This window comes from Diuraphis noxia, unplaced genomic scaffold (assembly GCF_037042655.1).
Source record: "Diuraphis noxia isolate RWA-SAM2 unplaced genomic scaffold, SU_Dnox_SAM2 contig0004, whole genome shotgun sequence".
In the NCBI taxonomy this organism is placed as follows: domain Eukaryota; kingdom Metazoa; phylum Arthropoda; class Insecta; order Hemiptera; family Aphididae; genus Diuraphis; species Diuraphis noxia.
Window position 1 is genome coordinate 37,505,621 of NW_028301714.1, and position 19,223 is coordinate 37,524,843.

The 19,223-nt window shown below is 26.2% G+C and overlaps 1 protein-coding gene across 2 annotated transcripts in view; it reads left to right on the top strand.

The window, feature by feature from the left end:
* Positions 1 to 19,223, top strand: part of Tpst (tyrosylprotein sulfotransferase) — a 102,313-nt gene that overhangs the window by 2,041 nt on the left and 81,049 nt on the right. Inside the window, exon 1 of one of the 2 annotated variants that reach the window (XM_015516134.2) lies at positions 7,840 to 8,364. The exons of the other annotated variant lie outside the window; for it this stretch is intronic. Within the exon in view, the coding sequence (XP_015371620.1) occupies positions 8,266 to 8,364 (99 nt within the window). The 5' untranslated portion in view covers positions 7,840 to 8,265. Of the gene's footprint in view, positions 1 to 7,839; positions 8,365 to 19,223 lie in introns of those variants that run through there. 2 annotated transcript variants of the gene reach the window in all.

The following is a 19,223-nucleotide window of genomic DNA, read 5'->3' on the forward strand; positions in this document are numbered from 1 at the left end:
TTACTTATTATTTATTTATTCGATTTGGTAAAATAAATGCTAGTGAATCTTTCTAAGTATCTTTAGAATTGTTATTTTAATTAGTACTGGTTACTTAATTTATCCACCTTATCAATTTTATGAACATTGGATCACCAAAACTGTAAAATAACAAATTAAATTGTATAATTATGTATTAATTATTTTAAATTATTAGATGTTGGTTGATCCAATACAAATGTATTTTTGTTATAAGTTAAACAACTTTAGACTCCTAAACAAAACAATTTCCTTGTGGAATAAATGTTAAATAAGTTATGTTAGTAGTTATTTAACATATTTAATATTTATTTATTTTTAGATCCTAGAGATCCCAGAGATTTTATTTTATAACATAATAGATTTTTTCACCAATTTTTGATTAAAATATCAAAGTAACAATCTTTGTTATTGATACTCTTTAATAAAATGGGTAAGAGTATTGAAGAACAGGGCTTGTAAATTGTTATCCTTTTGATAATCGAAATATCTATGAGGAAAAATTGTACGATACTATAAATATCATCATAAAACAGTTGAAATAATATGTTAATTTGTTATAAGATATTGTATGATAAAATAATTAGATTATTGTTGTGTCACTTAAGTATGTAACCATATTTTATTATATCAACTTCTGTAATTGGTTAGATGGCAAAAGGTTTGAGCAACAAAACGAGCTAGTATAATATAATATATATCTTAACAAGCTATTATAAACTACATTCCGACATTAGTGTAAAAAATTTCAATGTTTAGTATAATATGAATAAGCTCAAATGTGATAACATGATAAAATAATACCTAATTAATATTGTAACAAATGTTTCCACACAAAATTTGTAATGATATTTCGAATTGTCTCATATATATTGTACTTAGGTACACTTGAAAGTGTGATATCTGATAGTTAGTACAGGTTTATACAAATAATATATTTAGTATACTTTGATATCTAGGTATCTAGTTATATAATTTCTTAAATCAATACATTTATTGATAATTTAAACATATTATTTATGGTTGTCCATATAAAAGTACACTCATTATTTAGAAAAGTTTTAAATTAAAAAAAAATTTTTTTTACATAATTTAATGTTATTAAAAAACTATTATATATATATTTTTAAATATATCTTCATTAAGTTTTTACTTTTTTGAATGACAGCATGCATTTTCAACTTTATATTCCAAAGTTAAAAAGATAGGTGCCTATGTAGTTACTACAGTAGTATAACTGAAGTTATAAATTTAAGTACCAAAGAATTAAAAAATAGAAAATAATATCCAAAAAAAAATAAACAAAATTATGATGAAAATATTTTAAAAATTCAGTAAAAATTACTAATAACAAGTGTAGAATATTAGAGATCATTCTGTAATGTAAAATATTTAATATACCCAATGGCTATTATATAACTATACCTACTAAATTAATTATAATTTATATTTTTAACCTATTAGGTATATCAATAATTCAGTAGTACTTACAGGTTTTTATATAATATACATCATAATATGTAAAATTATAACTTACTGAATATATTAAAAGTATGGTAACTAGGTATTTACTATTTATCAACTGATTTTTAAGTTGTGAGTCTTCACAACAAAAATGTTTTGTATTATAGATGGGTATGAACGTGATACTTGATGTACCTAATTTAATTAATATTACTTGTAATTTATCAATATTTAATTAATTGTTTAATAAAATAGTTACTTAATTAACTTTTACATTTCCGTGGGATAGTAATGTCCTTAATGTTGGTATTAAAATATTTTATTTTACCCTTAGACCTTAGTAATACGATACCTAACATACAAATTGAAAATGTCATTATGATAATATTAATATACTTTAAAAGGTTTGATTTAAATATCAAATTTTATTCAAACTTGTACATAAAATGTCTTTAAAAAAACAAAAAGAGTAGCTATGTATATATTTCTTCAATTTTTGGTTACACGATAAATTGCTAATGAGGAATATTGTTTAAAATATTCAAAACTTAAGCCTAAATAGGCAAAATAGTAAACATTTTACGAATTTCATACTGCTAAATAATTTGGAAATTTTCGTGTTTTTTACGATCTTAAAAATATTAACTAACTATTTGTAAAAAAAATATTGTAGCTTCCTATGTGTTTTTGATATCTTTTGATCATTAATTTTGTAATACATTTTCAAAGTTTTAACCGAGTGAAAATGTTCGCATCTATATTTATGAAAAAAAAAATCGAAAACATCAAATAGGTAGCTCAAAAGATTTTTGAAAATTATGTAAAGATTGAACTATTTCGTGTTGCACATTGGGAACGATCGAACATCTACGTTGTGATTGTATATCATCATCACCAATTAAATATATTTGTAAAAATGATGATTCACAATCATATGGAAGAAGAGATATGATAATAATTAAATTTAAAAAAAAAAAAAAAACAAAAAATGATAATAAAAACATTAAGTGAAAATTGCATGCACCTAACCGTGTTATATGTTTTTGATTTAGGTACACAAAAAAAAAAACTTTGTTGAATACTTTTGCAATAAATCTAAGTTATCCTTAATTAATTTTTTTTTTTGCTATTCTTGTTTATTTTAAAAATTACTAGAAGTTTTTACTTTTTAGATTCTGAACGGAACGAAGAACGTATTGATGTTACCATATGTGTATTTTTTAAGGATCGTAGATTTTTAAGTAAAACTAGTTTTGGCAAAATGTATTTAGTTTTATTTCTTTGGTGTGCACACCAATGACTAAAGAATTAATAACCATAGATACCTACTTTTAATTTTTATCAGATGTATACATTAACATTTTTCATACACTTTTACATTTTCAAAATATTGTTGAGCTGTGTATTTGTAATTATATAAGAAAATTTCAATGTTTATTTGTTTTTTTTTAAATATTTATCGATAAAAAAATATACGCTGTATCAAAATACTTGAAAATTTAATGCAAGGTTTCTCATGAGTTGATATTAATAATAATATAAAACAAAATTTAAGTTATCCACAATAATGTTTTATAAGTTAGAATGTTGACAAAATCAAAATTTCAAATTATTTTGAGTTAGAAAAAATTTACATTAATTTTTCTATTTATATCTAAGATTTTAAAATGTTATTAGGTACTTTATAGTTAAACTAATTTTTTATGACGTTAGAAGTTAAATTTGCTTCACCTTTAATCATACTATCAACCATAAATCCTGATCAAACAATTTTCTTAGTTTCAAAAATAATTAACCATAAATACTTTTAATTTTCGCCAGATTTAAATTTTATAATTTTTTAGATATGATAAAATTTTAAAATGTTAGTTGTTTTTATTTTGGTAAATTATTTATGTTTAATAATTGTTTATATATGATATTGATAAATAAATGTTTTTAGCAGTTATTTATTATTAATTTTGATGATTAAAATGATACTTTTCGTATTAAGCATTAGTTAACTACTTGTTAGTAAATGTTATAGGTAGGCTATGTTTATCTAATTTGAACTATTAGGTGTTAAACTAAAAATAGAAAAACGATTTTGATATAGGTAGGACATAAAATATATTTATACAGGGATAACAGCTGATGTTACTTTGACATGATTTGATCAAATTATATAAGTAATTACCTGATTAATAATTCAATCGACAACAGTAAAATATAAATACGTTATACTGTATGATATAATGAATTAAAAAGTGACAAATTCATAAATTTTAAATAACAATAATGATTAAAAAAATAAATGTTGTTTTATATTTAGTTTGTATATTATACTGATTGTACTGTATATGTATAAGGTATACGCATAATATATTTTTACAGTTATAGTTATAAATGTTTGGATGACCATAAATTTTGAACACAATAAAAACAAACAGACAGTTATATTATTTTGTTATTGTGTTGTAATAGTGTATTGTGTTTTAGTATTTAATAACTGATGTGAACATGTTATAAAAAAAACTTTTTTTTGCCTCCAAAATATTTGAATGTCATGCCCTATATTATCATTAATTTTCTTGTATATAATGCAATAGTATACAGTTATGGTTGCTGTATAAATTCGTATATTTTTCTGTGATATAAAATACTTTATTAACTGTTTATTTAATTTAGTTTTCAGAAATATATTGTACATTGCATAACGTGCACCTTATATATTTTGTGCTTATAATACATTTAATTGTATTAAAACATATCGTTGTATCTACCTTAAATACAAGACTAGTTTTACGATAATATAATCGTTAAGAAAAAATTTTTTTCTATATGACACATGATAAAAAAAATATGTATGCTTCAAAACGTTTTTAGGTGCTTTCATTATTGATGAAATGTGCAACAAATCATAGTACCTATTATATATATATATGTATATAAACATATCTGTAAAAATGGTATGCGTGTAGTTACGTTTTAAGGAGTTTAAACTGTAAAATCAGGTATTTTTAGTACCTACACTAGGACAAATGAGTAGCCATAAAAAAATTAAAATGTTAGTTATTTTTTTGTGATATTAGATTTTAGTATAGGTACTCTCATCTGATTCTGGTTGACTAAAATATGTTATATACTCCAAAACGTGTAGAAGCGAGTTTTTTTTATACATGCAAGTGTTTTAAATTCTGTCTAGTTTAAATCATGTCCGAGTGAAATACCTATTCACATCTTTCAAGTCTATATAAAGATATAATATTAAATCAAAAAAATGTGCAATCGAGATATCGAGAGAACAGTGAGAATAACGTATTATTTGTTCATAGTCATTAGTCATTAGTATAATAGATAGGTATAGTTTTTATAATTAACTATAAGTATATTTTACTTAAATCAGTATGTATGTAATATTATGTATAAACTCCCATGAAACACGAGTGCGATGTAGGTACATATATTATGTATGTTATACATGCATTTGATTTATAAATTGGATAATATGATGATGTCATTCTATGAATTTTTTAAAATTTAATATTTTTTTTTTTTTTTTAACAGTGCACTTAAACACTTAACGTTCACTCAATTTTGAACACCTGTAACATCAAAGCACGGTTTTAAATATCACAAAAAATAAAAAAATATAGGTATATGTACCTACTAGTATTTTTTCCAAATCCTATTTAGTGTACGACTACTATAATTATGTATAATCATGATTATGTCTTTATAATATAATATTTTATGTTCGGTAAGTTTATATATTGGTATGTATTAGATTTATGTTGTACCTATATGCCTTCATATTATGCATACCAAAACGGTGAGACAACTTCTGAAAATTATTCCACTTTACTCGTACAGTTGTACTTCAAATAGGTTTTGCTCGTTATTATGATTTCTGTCGGTTACATATTTGGACGAACGCCGGAACGCATTATTGTGTAATAAAAAACGAACATAACATGATTTACAATAAACATCCTCGTATTAGGTCTAAACAGTATGACTAGACAATATATAATCGAAAACGAACATTGATCGTCATAAAAGATAATAAGTGCAGTGTTGATGATCTCCGGTTCTGTCGTGCGTCGGAGGCGTTCGTGATAGCTAATACGAGCTCTCACATGTATTATTAAATCGTGTATTCGCGTCGCTCCAATAACACTATAACAGTAACTATTTATTGTTATGTGTGACGTTATTGCTTTTTGTTGTTTTTTCGGCGTATCATTATCGCACGACCGCCACAAAAACACATATAACTACGTGTGCATATGTTATTATACAACAACAATATTGTTGTATATTTTATATTTTTCTGTTTTTTGTACTTGGTAAAAAAAATATACACGGTATATACTTTAATATGGTATACTTGAGTATAATATAAAATATAATGCATGTAATATGTAGGTATACATTTGTTTTGTCGGTTCGTAATATTTTTATTTATTATGTAGTACGTATATAGGTAAACGTGATTTGAAGTATAGTGTGAGAATATCATTTTACCCCACAACTTTGAAATTTTTGGTGAGATGTTTATATTTTCTCCGAAAAAATATCCTGATCAACAATTCGATATCATTTGGTCATGTTTATTAGAATGCTTTAATTTTATTCTCAGCGATTATAAATTCCTCGAAACTATATTATATAACTATGCATTTTATTCTCGCGAAATAAATATAGGTATTTTTCATAATACTTTTTGAATTCAGCGTAACGTTTATGATAACTGCGAAATAATGTCACGTGTCAGTATAGTATCTATATAGTACACAGACTTAACTAGTAAATTAAAATTATGATAAAAGAATAATCGTTGTTGCGCCTTGCGCAGTCAAATAGTTATATTAGGTTTTATCCGTAATATTATCTATCAAACGTTTAACTAACAATACGCTTCAAAAACAAAACTGATTTGTTGAAAATGTCATGTGTCAGAATAGCATCATATTTACGTCAAGCTCAGAAATATTTTGGACTCTGATAAATCTTTCTGACGAATGGATCATTTTGGTATACACATCATTCGTGTCTTCAAACGGAGATTGTACGAAATACCAGGGCCCAAAAGGGGGGGGGGGGAGGCTGTTGGATTTGGAGTTATAGGGGTCTGTTGAAATGATTTTTAAATGTTGATAGTATTACTATCACCTACTTATTTTATAGGCCTTGCACAAAAACATATAGTACAGATACCCAAAATTGTATGCGGGGTATGCTAAACACTACAATATCACAAGCGATGATTTTACAGTTCAAAATAATTGTCTCGCGTGTAGGTTTGATAATTTTTTTTCTTTAGATAATATTATAAGTTCAATTCGATTGTATGCATTACATTTATTTATGAAAAACACAAAAAATCATGAATTATAACATATCCGTTTGCTCATCTCGAATGTTAGTTTGTAACTTTTTAAGTCCTCCTATCTATTTTTTAAATGTTATGTCGGTTATGATTCTTCAATAGTCTTACGAAATCGCAAAAACAATAAACACGAAATTTTTAGTGCATAATTTTACATGATATTATTTTATTTTTTAGGACATCACAGTGGTTGTTTGTTATTTATACATAAGTATACTTATATCAAAATATGCATAATCAAACATCCTGTCAGAAGCCCTCCACCCAGACAACATAAGACAAATAATAACCTTTATTACTAAGTCCAACCTTACCAATAGTATTTAATAATATGCAACTTATATAACATGTAAATAATTTAGAGTCAAACTCATTGTTGCCAATGGCCATAGTTGCCTAGGCTTAATTTAAAAAATATATATATATGCATACCTACTTGAACACATTTGACTAATAAATATTGTCCAGGTAGGAAACAATTTATTTTCTAACGTACTTGGTTTACATTTTTATTTACCAAGTTTGTCGAGTGTGATTTTATAGCCTATAATATAGGGTATAAAATCGCACTTATAGGGCCTATATATATATAAATACAGTTATCTATTGAACAAAAAACGTAGTTGAAAACCATATCGTAGTATTTATTATTTTGATGTATTGGTGTGCATAATATGTATCTAAGCTCTGTCCACAATACACTTATCCGAAATGAATGTAAACGAGTTTATCGATCTGTTTTTTTTTTTTTATATATATACACTGACACACATTTTTTTTAATTGTCAAAACTGACTATTTCCATATTATGTCTTATACGATAAAAATCTACACACACGCCTATGACTGCGATATAATATACATTGTATAGCATTATATGCCTACATTGTATACGTAAATATTTGTGTATACATTATTACCGTAATACTGTGCCGTCGCGGTCTTCGGACCGTAAAACGCGCGCGAGAATCAGTCGGCGGCGGACTCCGTTCAGTCCGCAGTCCGACGGCGAGCGTGTTGGTCGCCGCGTCCGCGAAAAGTCACTGTTTGCGATCGTCTTCCGAATGACAAACGCACTACGAGAGTCGTGTCGTAGATTACATTCGACTGAACCGCACCGTCTGGTCAGGTGTACCGTGTTGTACAGCCAACGTATATTTTAATTTCATAATATTATCATACAATTCGTAAATCGTTAGATAAGTATTGCAAATATAATATTATAACAATATGATATTGACCCAGTCGCATCTTTATTTTCGGCGCTAACGATCGGTATCGATATATTATACGCTCATTTTATGCAATAAGTGTTAATTTTTTTTTAAATAGATGCAGTGTGCATCAAACGTATAGTGTAATCGATTTCGTTTTTTTTTTTTTTAATTCTATACCGTTCCAAATGTCGTACGATGACGTACTACAGCAATTTCGGTAGTGTCGGCGTGCACAAAACCGCCGTTAAACACAACGGAGACGTAATCGCTTGTCATAAATGTGGCGGATATAAGGTACTTACGGATAATATTTAACATTTCTATAGGTATATATTTATAGATACATTTATAATGTAATATAATTATCATAAATGCTTAAAAGAATAAAATTAATACCTACATATTTTTGAGTTTCCGAACTTTATGTACCTACCTATAGTTTGTTATTGATGCAATCAATTTGTTGCGGATGTTTTAGTGACCGGCATCGCAAATTACTAATCACAAAGTTTTGAACGTTAATAATAATGGTGTAAAAAAAAAAATATTTAAATTTCTCTAAAATTATGGGTTCGGACTAGATCCCCGTTTCACTTTGTGGGGAGGTAAACCATGTTAAATCATTTTCAGGTGTTTAGAAACCCTTTAGTATTTTGAGAACTTAGTTACCCATTAGGTTTTTCCGTATAAATTATATATTTGGTAGTGTGGCTCGAAAAGTTTACAAACTTAGTTAACGGTATTAAACAATTCTAAACTTTTCGAATGAATGTTGTGTTTAAATATAGCTGGTATATTATATAAAGCATTGAAGCCTATATGCAAATGTGCAGAACCCATACATTCGTATCGTTGTAGGTAAAGGTATGTATTGTGTTGAAAATTGTATTGTATGACGTAAAATACTATGATCTAATTAGTGGCATTTCACATTAAAATGTAATCTTATTAACTTATATACATCCAGATGCAAATGTTTAGAATTTTTTAACAAATAATGGATATTTTAATAGTAATTAATTACATATTATTTATAGAATATTATAGATCTCGTTGTAGATACCTAATAAAAAAACATGAATGAGTCCGAAATTACTTTTGACGTACCTATAGGTATAACTATTTCAACTTGCCATTACAACATATAAGTCTATTTGTTTAATACAAATACAAGTTTAACATGAGCTCAATCATTGTGAATTATATGTACATAATATGTTATACTGAATAAATTTAAATACATTTGTAACTTTTATAGATTAGATACTTATGTATCAATTAGTCAAATAATTAAACAAATCTTAGTTATAGCTGTCGTCGTCAACAACTTTTTTTTATTAAATCTGAATTTTTTAATTTATTATAAAAATTACTCCATATTTTCAAAAATTTTGTCTACTATTTAACTCAAAAATAACAAATATATCAGCAGTAAATATATACTTGTGAAAAAAAATCAAATTATCAGTAAAAAGTTTTTTTCAAATTGACACTCTTTATAATCTACGAGTTATTTTATGTTGAAATTAATACCTAGTTCAAATTTTAAAATTTTTTATTCCACGAATCTGGAAGTTAAGCCTTTTTAATTTTAAAATACATTTAAAATGAAATATTCATCATGCAAATAAATATACGTGGAATTTGTTTCTTTATACCTATAATCATTAATCAGTATTAAAAGAGTGGGTAAATAAGTGGATGTCGCTCTGCAATACAGTAGGAATGTAGGATGGTATTAAATTTGAATTCAATGATGTAATATCATTATATACGAAAAATTATTCTAAGTGGAGACGGGTTATCAGTCTAGGATATGTTAAACTATATTAATTATATTGTTATAATTAAAAAAAAAAAAAAAAAAAAACGTGCGTAATTATTATAAAATCGTGAAATTGTACTTTTTTCTCCTTTAACCGTTTTTATTTCTAGTAGGTATAGGTACCGTTTGGAAAATTGAAAAATGACCTCTCTAAAGTACCAGCTCAAGAATATTACCTTTCAGAAAAAATGCTACATTAGTTACTTTTGAGCAAGTTTAGAAAAAGTTTAGGGAGAAAAAGTGTTTACAGAATAAAAAAGAAATAAACATCATTGTAAAACCAATACATTCTTCACTCCGCTCAGAATCTAAAATATATGAACAAAGTCAATGGCATTAAGTAATAATAACGTTATAGAACGATATGGTTAGATACTCATCTCTGTGTTTAATTTCCTAAAAATAATAATTATACAAAAAGTCAATAAAATGCGTAATGTTTTTATATGTATACCTAGCTAGCTGTCATTAGAACTAATATATTAAAGCAGTTATTTAATGTTATTTTCATAAAATTCTAAAGATATGTTATAATGATTATATTTCAAACTATTGATGTTTAATTAATTTAATGCTATTATTTTGTTTCGATGATTATGAAATTAGTATTAAGATCATAATAACTTGAAAACTACAGTTTATATTTTGGTTTATTAGTCCACTCATTAACTTATTCAGTCTGAATAAGTTAATGAGTGGACTAATATTGTGAATTTGATAATTCACAATAATTCAGAAATATTTTATTGTAGTTCATAAAACTATACTCGTAAAGTATATGAAATAAATATTTTTTTTTTTTTATTTAAAATTAAGCCGCAACAACAAAGATTATTGGCTGAAGTTAAATTTAGCATATGGTGATAAAGGAGGGATATTTATATAATTCAAGCTTGGGGTGTGAAGGTGTATTTAGATTAGGTTATATAATTTAGTTAATTTTAAAAAGGTAAATATCTTCTGAATGTTGTCGGGGTCAGGACCAAGAGCTTCGTAAAGATTGTCAGCTAGTTTGAGGTTGACTCTAACAACGTTGTGTTCACGGCAGAAGCATATGATGTGTTTGACTGTAGGTGTTTCGCCGCATGATAGACAAGGTTCGGGATCCGTTTTGGACATGAAATAAATATTATATTTTATATATTACCTATATATGATGCTATGTATACTTCACGGTCAGTGATTATCATTGGAACGACGTATTTATGAAACTCATAATATCCACTATTAACGCAATATATATTTAATATTTATAGATATTTCATCGGATGAATTTCGACAAAAAATGTGATTTATATCATGCATCGCCGACCCGTAAAGGACTAAATATATATAAAGTTTCACAATATTTCTTAGACGAAGCTTATTAATTAAAATGCAAATGACTACAACTACCGGAAGTGAATATTATTTGGCAAAGTCACGTTTTCAGGCTTAAATTTTCGATCTTTCTATAGTCTACTTGTATTTTCATTACTGTCTTATTAGCTTTATTATATAGAGACTTGTTTTCTAGAAATTTATTGTTTTTCAGTTCTCATTTAAGATTTATAATTTTACATATTTTGTGTTGTGTTAATTATTTGATTACGTTAACTATATTGTTTTGAAATTTGTATATAATCTATGCCAACAAAGTACTTAATATTAGTTATTATTTTCAATAGATTTACTTAAACTGTATATTATCTAATTTTACGACCAGAAAAATCGATGAATAAGTTTCAACATATTATATATTATAGTTAATTCTCATATTATACTATATGTCTATTTATGATCTTTTTAACATAACTTAAAATGGTAATTTAAATAAATATCTACACTTTATATTTGCCTGTTTCTTAACTAGTCTCCTACAAATTAAAAAATCTAAGAATCTTGTAATTTTTTTTCGATAAAAATTTGATCTAATTATGTATGAAAAATCAAAACAGGTTTTTTGCAATAATTACACTAGTCGTGTACTCGTTATATTTTATACATTTTTGATATTCACATTATTTTCACCTTACAACAATGTGCATGTACACTGAAACTGCGAAATTATTCATAATTAATTTCCACTTTTGCATCTAATTATATACAAATTGCTGCTCTTTAAATTTGAATTATTTGGTCAAATCTTTCAAAAATCTATACACATATAATTCTCGTGTCACATTGTTTGTAACAAAACTTTTCTGAAACGGCTTGACCGATTCTTATGAAATTTTGTAAGTGTAAGTTTGTTTGTGTTTGCTAAAAAATGGCTCACTAAAAATATCGTACACTTCATATTGCACTAAGAGACTGATAATACTTTTTATTTAATTGTCATGATTTGTGATAGAGATGTAATTTTAAATTTATTAGTGAAGATAATAAAAAACAATTAATTCAAAAAATAAATGTTTGGTGTTTTGTTATTTTTTAGGCCATTATTGTTCTCTGCGCTCCATTCCTCTTTCAGCCATATATCACATTTTCACCAAAACATTCATTAGAAATTATTAAATGGCAATATAACATTTGCCAGGTCAGCTAGTATTATATAAAAGCGTTACTGATTTTTTTCATTTGTAAACATTAATTTAATTTTCCAGCTGTCAGACATTTTATTAAAAGTCCCAGAACCCAGGTGGTCGGAAATGCAGGATTCACCGTTTAGTGTTTACCGTGACGCTGTACCTAGATTTGACTTTGATGTGAAGCAATCGTGTTTGTTTCGACTTGTTGATACTTACCGAAATGATGACAACCATTTGAACCACATTGTCCACATTATATCAATTACTATGTGTCTGTGTATAATATAACTATTTGACACCGTAACGTTACAAATTAATTAATGCCGAACGGACGTCGAATAAAATGAGTGATTGTGTTCTAAAGTTATTGAATAGGTATACAATTGGTTTGGCATAGAAGTAATATTATTAGCGAATGTGAATTATATATTTTGTGCTTTGTCGTCACGGACATTATCGAGGGAAAACGTAATACTTAGTTAATTATTTTTTCGGTGCGTCGTGCACTCGTGCGTGCATGACAGTGCGTACTCGTATAAACTCGGTAAGAGACAGCGTTTATGACCGGTAAAAATCGTTGTCTATTTTTGTTTCATTTATAAATACAACGTGCAATATTGTGATATTAATGATACGCCCATTTTTGTATTTTTATTTTTCATTCGTTCGATTTCAAGTTGTATTAATGGTCATAGTAATAATAATATATTGCGCGTGATGATATATTGTTTATTTCGCACAATACCATTAAGTTGCTTTTTTAATATCGTGTTACCACGATTATAAAGCAAAAACTCGAAATTGTTTCTATTTCTGTCTAGGATGAGTGACTTAGATGGAATAAAAAGTATTTTTTTTCCTCCAAACTATCTGTACTAGAATATGTGTCTTTTTAAAGACTACAGTTACAACCTCATAAACACCACTGTGATACATATATATATATATATGTATGACAATAACAATAATAATAATAATAATAATAAAAAGAATAATAATTTAACATCGTATACACAAATATTTGTTTTAGGTATATGTATGCGCGAAGCAGTGTTTCTTATTTTCTAGACGATTTTTTTCGGTCCAATGTGACACTTAAACCATTTTATAACATTTATAACACTATAGCTTTTATATGTTTACACCGTACAACGTGTATCTTCCTTGCTGAAATATATATGTACATGCATGATGGCAAATGGTGAATCTTATTTTAGTAAAACACGAACACCATAAAATCAGATACATAATTACATTAAATTGTTGTAACTTTTGCAAAACCGTAGTCTATTTACACATTTAGATGTCAGTAGAGTACTCATAAATTCTTCAGACATATTATTACGCACGTGATATTTTCGGATAAAAATTTCATTTCCAAAACAGCTACACACATGAATTAACACACGTGAATTCTTATTTTTATTTTCCCTCCAATCCAGTTTACAGTCCATATAATATTATAATGCATGAACGACAAAAGCCGGATTTTAATTTTGTTTTTTGTGTGGGTTTAGTTTACGTGTATTCATTTAAGACTTTATTCACAATTAATTACACCTGTATATCCTAAGTGTCTCTTTCCTGTTCAGATTTCTTGAGGCGATAATTACATTTTATTAGTTTTTCTTAACACCTATACTAAATTTCGTCGCCGTATTCACATAATAACTACCTGCAATTAATAAATTAAAATTAAATAGACCCATCTCGTATTCAAATAGATCCGAGGTGTTTTTTTTTCGTTCTACTCAAATCTGTTTGATTTATTATTATCGGTTTCATAATTTACCTGGTAACTACTTATCCTATAATTTGTATACAACCAATTTAATATAAACAAATCCAAAGATGATTCCTATTAACGGTGGATTTTTTTACTTTTAATAAACGTGTGTCGTTATATATAAATCAATTGAACACATTTACTCTTGTTCCCGATTTATTATAGCACTAACGAAACCAATCTAATTTAGAGGTGTACGTATATAAATCGCTTGGAGCTATACCGTCGATATGAGTTTATTTAATTCTATTGCTTTAAGAGTATCGATAATATACACGGATAAGCCGCAGTGCCAATATCCGACGACTATAATACGAGTATAATAATTATGTAAAACTGGTTTGGTTGTCTCGTAAATTCCGTTCGTTGTATTATATACGCGTGTCATATTTTGAGTAGGTACATAATTTTTTTTTAACAATTGTTTTTCATATTGACGTCAAGAAGAAGTGAAATGTCGGTTTTTTTCAGGAGTGCAGATGCATTTCTAAATGCTTGACACGCGCATCATACTAGACATATGTTGTTGCTAAAAATATGTTATTCCAGTTGCATTTGTAATTTATCCAATGATAGAAATATTTTGGATTCTGTAGAGAAAATAAATTGTATCATGTTTAATAAATTACTATAATACAGTTAAGAAAAAAAATGTAACTATTTTGGATTTACTAACAATTCATTACCTAGCTGTGTAATTTAAACACGTAATTTGTCAACATTCAGGTAAGTGCCTCATTCTAGTCAATTTGCATTTTATTTCGTTTCAAAATACAAGAGTGGCCGTTCAGCAATTGCAGAAAAAGCAATTGTATACTGAAATAAAAAAAACATTACTCTTCTCGTTTCAAGTGAATCGTAAAATCTATTGGCTTCGACATATTATATTTTTTTTCTGTTGTGAGCATTTTTTAAATACGCTTCAATTCTTTCATTCAATACCTATATAGTATACAATTTATCGAAAATTGGATGTAATTTGTACTTTGTTATTATCGAAAAATGTCTTTATTTATGAAAATAATTCTTTTTAAGGAAAATGGTTTATTACAATAAACTTAATACATACCGTATTTTCATTCGATGAACTTACATTTAATGTAATTTCCTATTTAGTGAAATATTTTTGATAACCAAACAAAATTAGAACCAAACTTATTTAATACATTTCTCATAATGCGATTTTTTTTTTGCCCACAAGACTTTATAATATGAATGTTATACTGTATTTAAAAAAATACATTTTTCATCTCCAACCATTTGAATAATCTTTTATTCCGTCAAATCACATTTGCATATTATATAATTTTAATATTCAATCTTATATATAAAAAAAAAAAATTTTTATTCAAATTAATAATTTTCCATTGTATCAATACATATTATATTATATAATTACTGTATAAATAAGTGTAACTAATGACCTTTGTTGTCGATGTAAATATGCTCAATAAAAAAAAAAAAAATTGTAATATTTAAAAATTATTTTTCATTAAGTACTTATAATTAATATTAATTATTGGTACATAAAATTGTACGTAAGTTCAAATTATAAACACCCAGCATAGTCATTTGAATATATTATTTATAATGTTTTTAGAATAAGCGACGTTAATAATTAAAAACTGATTTAAGATGAGACCGATCGACATTTTGATGAACTTATTATATTAAAAAAGGTATTTTTATAGTTTAGATGGTTCTGTAGTATGTATTATAATTAATAAATAATAATACGGTATTATAATTATATATATTTTTTTTTTTTTTTTTTTTTTTTATTGATCAAAAGGACATCGGCGACAACGGCCATTAGTCTTATATATATAATTATATTATTAAAATACTAGTAACACAAAGATAAGAGACAAACTGTATCTACATACAACTATAATAATTGCCATTCATTAAAACAACTAATTATTTTAGTGTGACTGGTGAGGTTATAATAATCAAAATTTTAATCATCTTTGTCATATAATGTGTGAAATTTAAATTAGTGTCTAAAAAAACTACAAGGCTAGTTGATACGTTCGTATTGGTTTTATTAAAAACCGTTCTAATATTTGAATTAGTAAAACGTCCGGCATTTCTTTCTAAATTTGCATTTAGAAAGAAATTAAATTCCAGTAGGGATGAACATTTTGTAATGTTATATAGGTTGAATTTAAATTTGTTCCATTCTAAGGATTTTATTAAACGTTATTCGATAAAGTTATTTTACCGCAATGTAATTTAAATATAATATGCGTAGTTAGACTTGCTAAATATCTGACGAAACTGAATAATGTTATGGCTTTGATATTAATACTACTTTATACTTATGCTAATAATAGTAAATGAACATATTGTATTAATATGGTTTTAAAACTTTAATGTGCATTTATAATATTTAGTGAATGTACTTATATATAGGCAGATTTACCAAGCCTGCTCACTCCCATTTTTAACTTTAATAATAAATTTATAATTACACCTATACTTATATAGGTACAATATTTTCAAATGTTTAGATTGTTTGTTCTACTTATGGAGTGTACCGTGGTGATACAAACTGCGGTTTTGCAAATGAAAAACCCCCTTTTTTATAGTAAATTATCTAGTGTATAATTTTTTTTTTTTTTAATTCGAACGAGTAGCTTTTTTAAAATGTAGACATATAATGAGAATCATTAGTCTTTTAAAAAAAGTTTTACAAAAATATAAAATATATGTAACACTGGGCTGAGTCTTAATTATACTTGGAACATTTTTACAAATTGTAAATGTTGATGGAATAATATTAATTACTAAAATTATTTAATTACTATATCCTCCTTATCTTCCCTCACCATTTTCTTTAATACACATGGTTAAATATCTCAAAAACTACCCATTAGAATTTTGATTTTAATGCATCAAAATTTTTAGAAAAATTACCTGTCAAATATATTTACAGTAGAAATAGACATCCTATATTTAAAAAATATTAGTTTGTACCTCCACTTGATACTCCTTAATAGTTGGTAGCATAAAAAATATCAAATATTTAAAAATTATTTCATCACGTATATTTAAAAATTCCAATAATCAGACTTTGAATAACTGCATAATTGAAGACAGTAGGGGGTGGAATCGTTCGTTGAATCATTTGTTGTATATTTAATAAATTGTAAATTGTATTAGATTTTAATGAATAAACATTTCGTAATTAATTAATTCATGTTTAATTAAAAATATTATTATTATTAATATTATTATATATATATATATATATAAATTGCTTTAAGGTTAAAATTAATTGCTCTATTTTAGAAAATGCTTTTTGTAGCTATAAATGAGTTAAAAATTACTTAAAATACCTATTGATATAGGTAATAGAAAAAACATATTACGTTAATCATATCCACCGCCGTGTCCTATATTTAATTCTAGTAAAATAATATAGATAAATATAATGTATTTAATACGTCAGTGTAAGGCAAAAATGCCTCTGTGAAACTTTTTTGAAACGTATTAATGTTTATCAATATACGCCAAATATTTGTATTTTCTATGGCAATAAGTGATACATTTGCTTGCAAGATAATGGTTTTTGAGTGCCTATATATAATATAATATTTATCATTTGTTTATTAGAAACCTAATGTGCAATCTTTAAAAAAATATTCGTTTTAATATAACATAAGACGGATCTTAGATTAGCTCTTAAAATATTTAATGGTCAAACAAAATGTTTTCCAGTTTAAACATGGAACAACTGCAGTTATTTATCTGCATTTCCCATAGAGAAATATTTTATTTTTGGTTTTGCGTGGTCACCTCGCTTATACAACAAATACCTTTATACCTATATAAGCATCAAAACTCTGATTAATCTACTTTATATACTGTTCTGTCGTATTCGATTTTATTCTTTTTCGCGGTTGACTAAAATTATTATTTAGTATAACAAATTTTTCAAAATAGTTTCAACGGTTTTATTTCAAAAAAATTAAAATAGTTTTATTATAAATTTATATATAGAGGGAGTAGGTAGCAGATTGCATATTATTAATATGTGATTTTCTTAAAAATGTTTGTAGCACATATTTCAGCAATCATCCTTTTTTATTAAAATCCTGACTATTTTTTAATAATTCACTCGCTGCGCGCTTCTCGCCGCTACATTATCATTTTCTGCATACACTATGATTTTTAAAGATACCCGCCCCAATAATGGTCCACACCAAATGTAATGTTTTTACTTTTGTTTTTTATAAACAAAAAAAAATTCAATTTTATAAAAAACTCCCTCATCCTTCGCCCACCTACTAGTACGCCCGCGGCCGATACGGTTGTGGCAATGATGATGTATACGCTTATATTGTTTAATATTATTCTCTTTTAATGAAACAATACACGCGTATAAATTGTTTTTTTTTTTTTTTGGCCATATATAATGTAACGAAGTTTGTTCGCAAATTCCCAAAGCATATAATATCAAAAAGAATTCACTTAGGAATAGTATTTGATATTTTGCACAAAATAATATTATATTATATATGTGAAGGTATCTGGTATATTGATGTATATATATACATGAACCGGAGCAATAAATCAAATACCTACTCGGAACAATCTAAAAGCGCCACGCGCGCAAATGAAATATTGCCCTAGGGAATTTTTATGCATTTCGATTTCGGCTTTATAGCAATTAAAACGTAATAAAAATTTTAGTAGCGTACTGGCCGACAGCGGCAGTAAAATATAATAAGTTTTATACGACCGTTTCGTCGTTATGTCTTATGTATTATAATAGTATACAGGTGTAATGATGCAAACGATTACAAGTTGCGTTAGGTTTTTATTATGTAGAATCGACATAGAGTATTTAATAGGCGTAGCCAATATGTATAATATATATACCACGTCCAAATTGTATGTTAAAAGACTGTTGGAGATAACATTCAAATTGTATACACTTCTCACCGGTCATGTTGTCCGATATTATTGCCTATGCATGTTGCATTATAGGTACTTACCTATGTGATTTTTAAATTCTTATAAATAA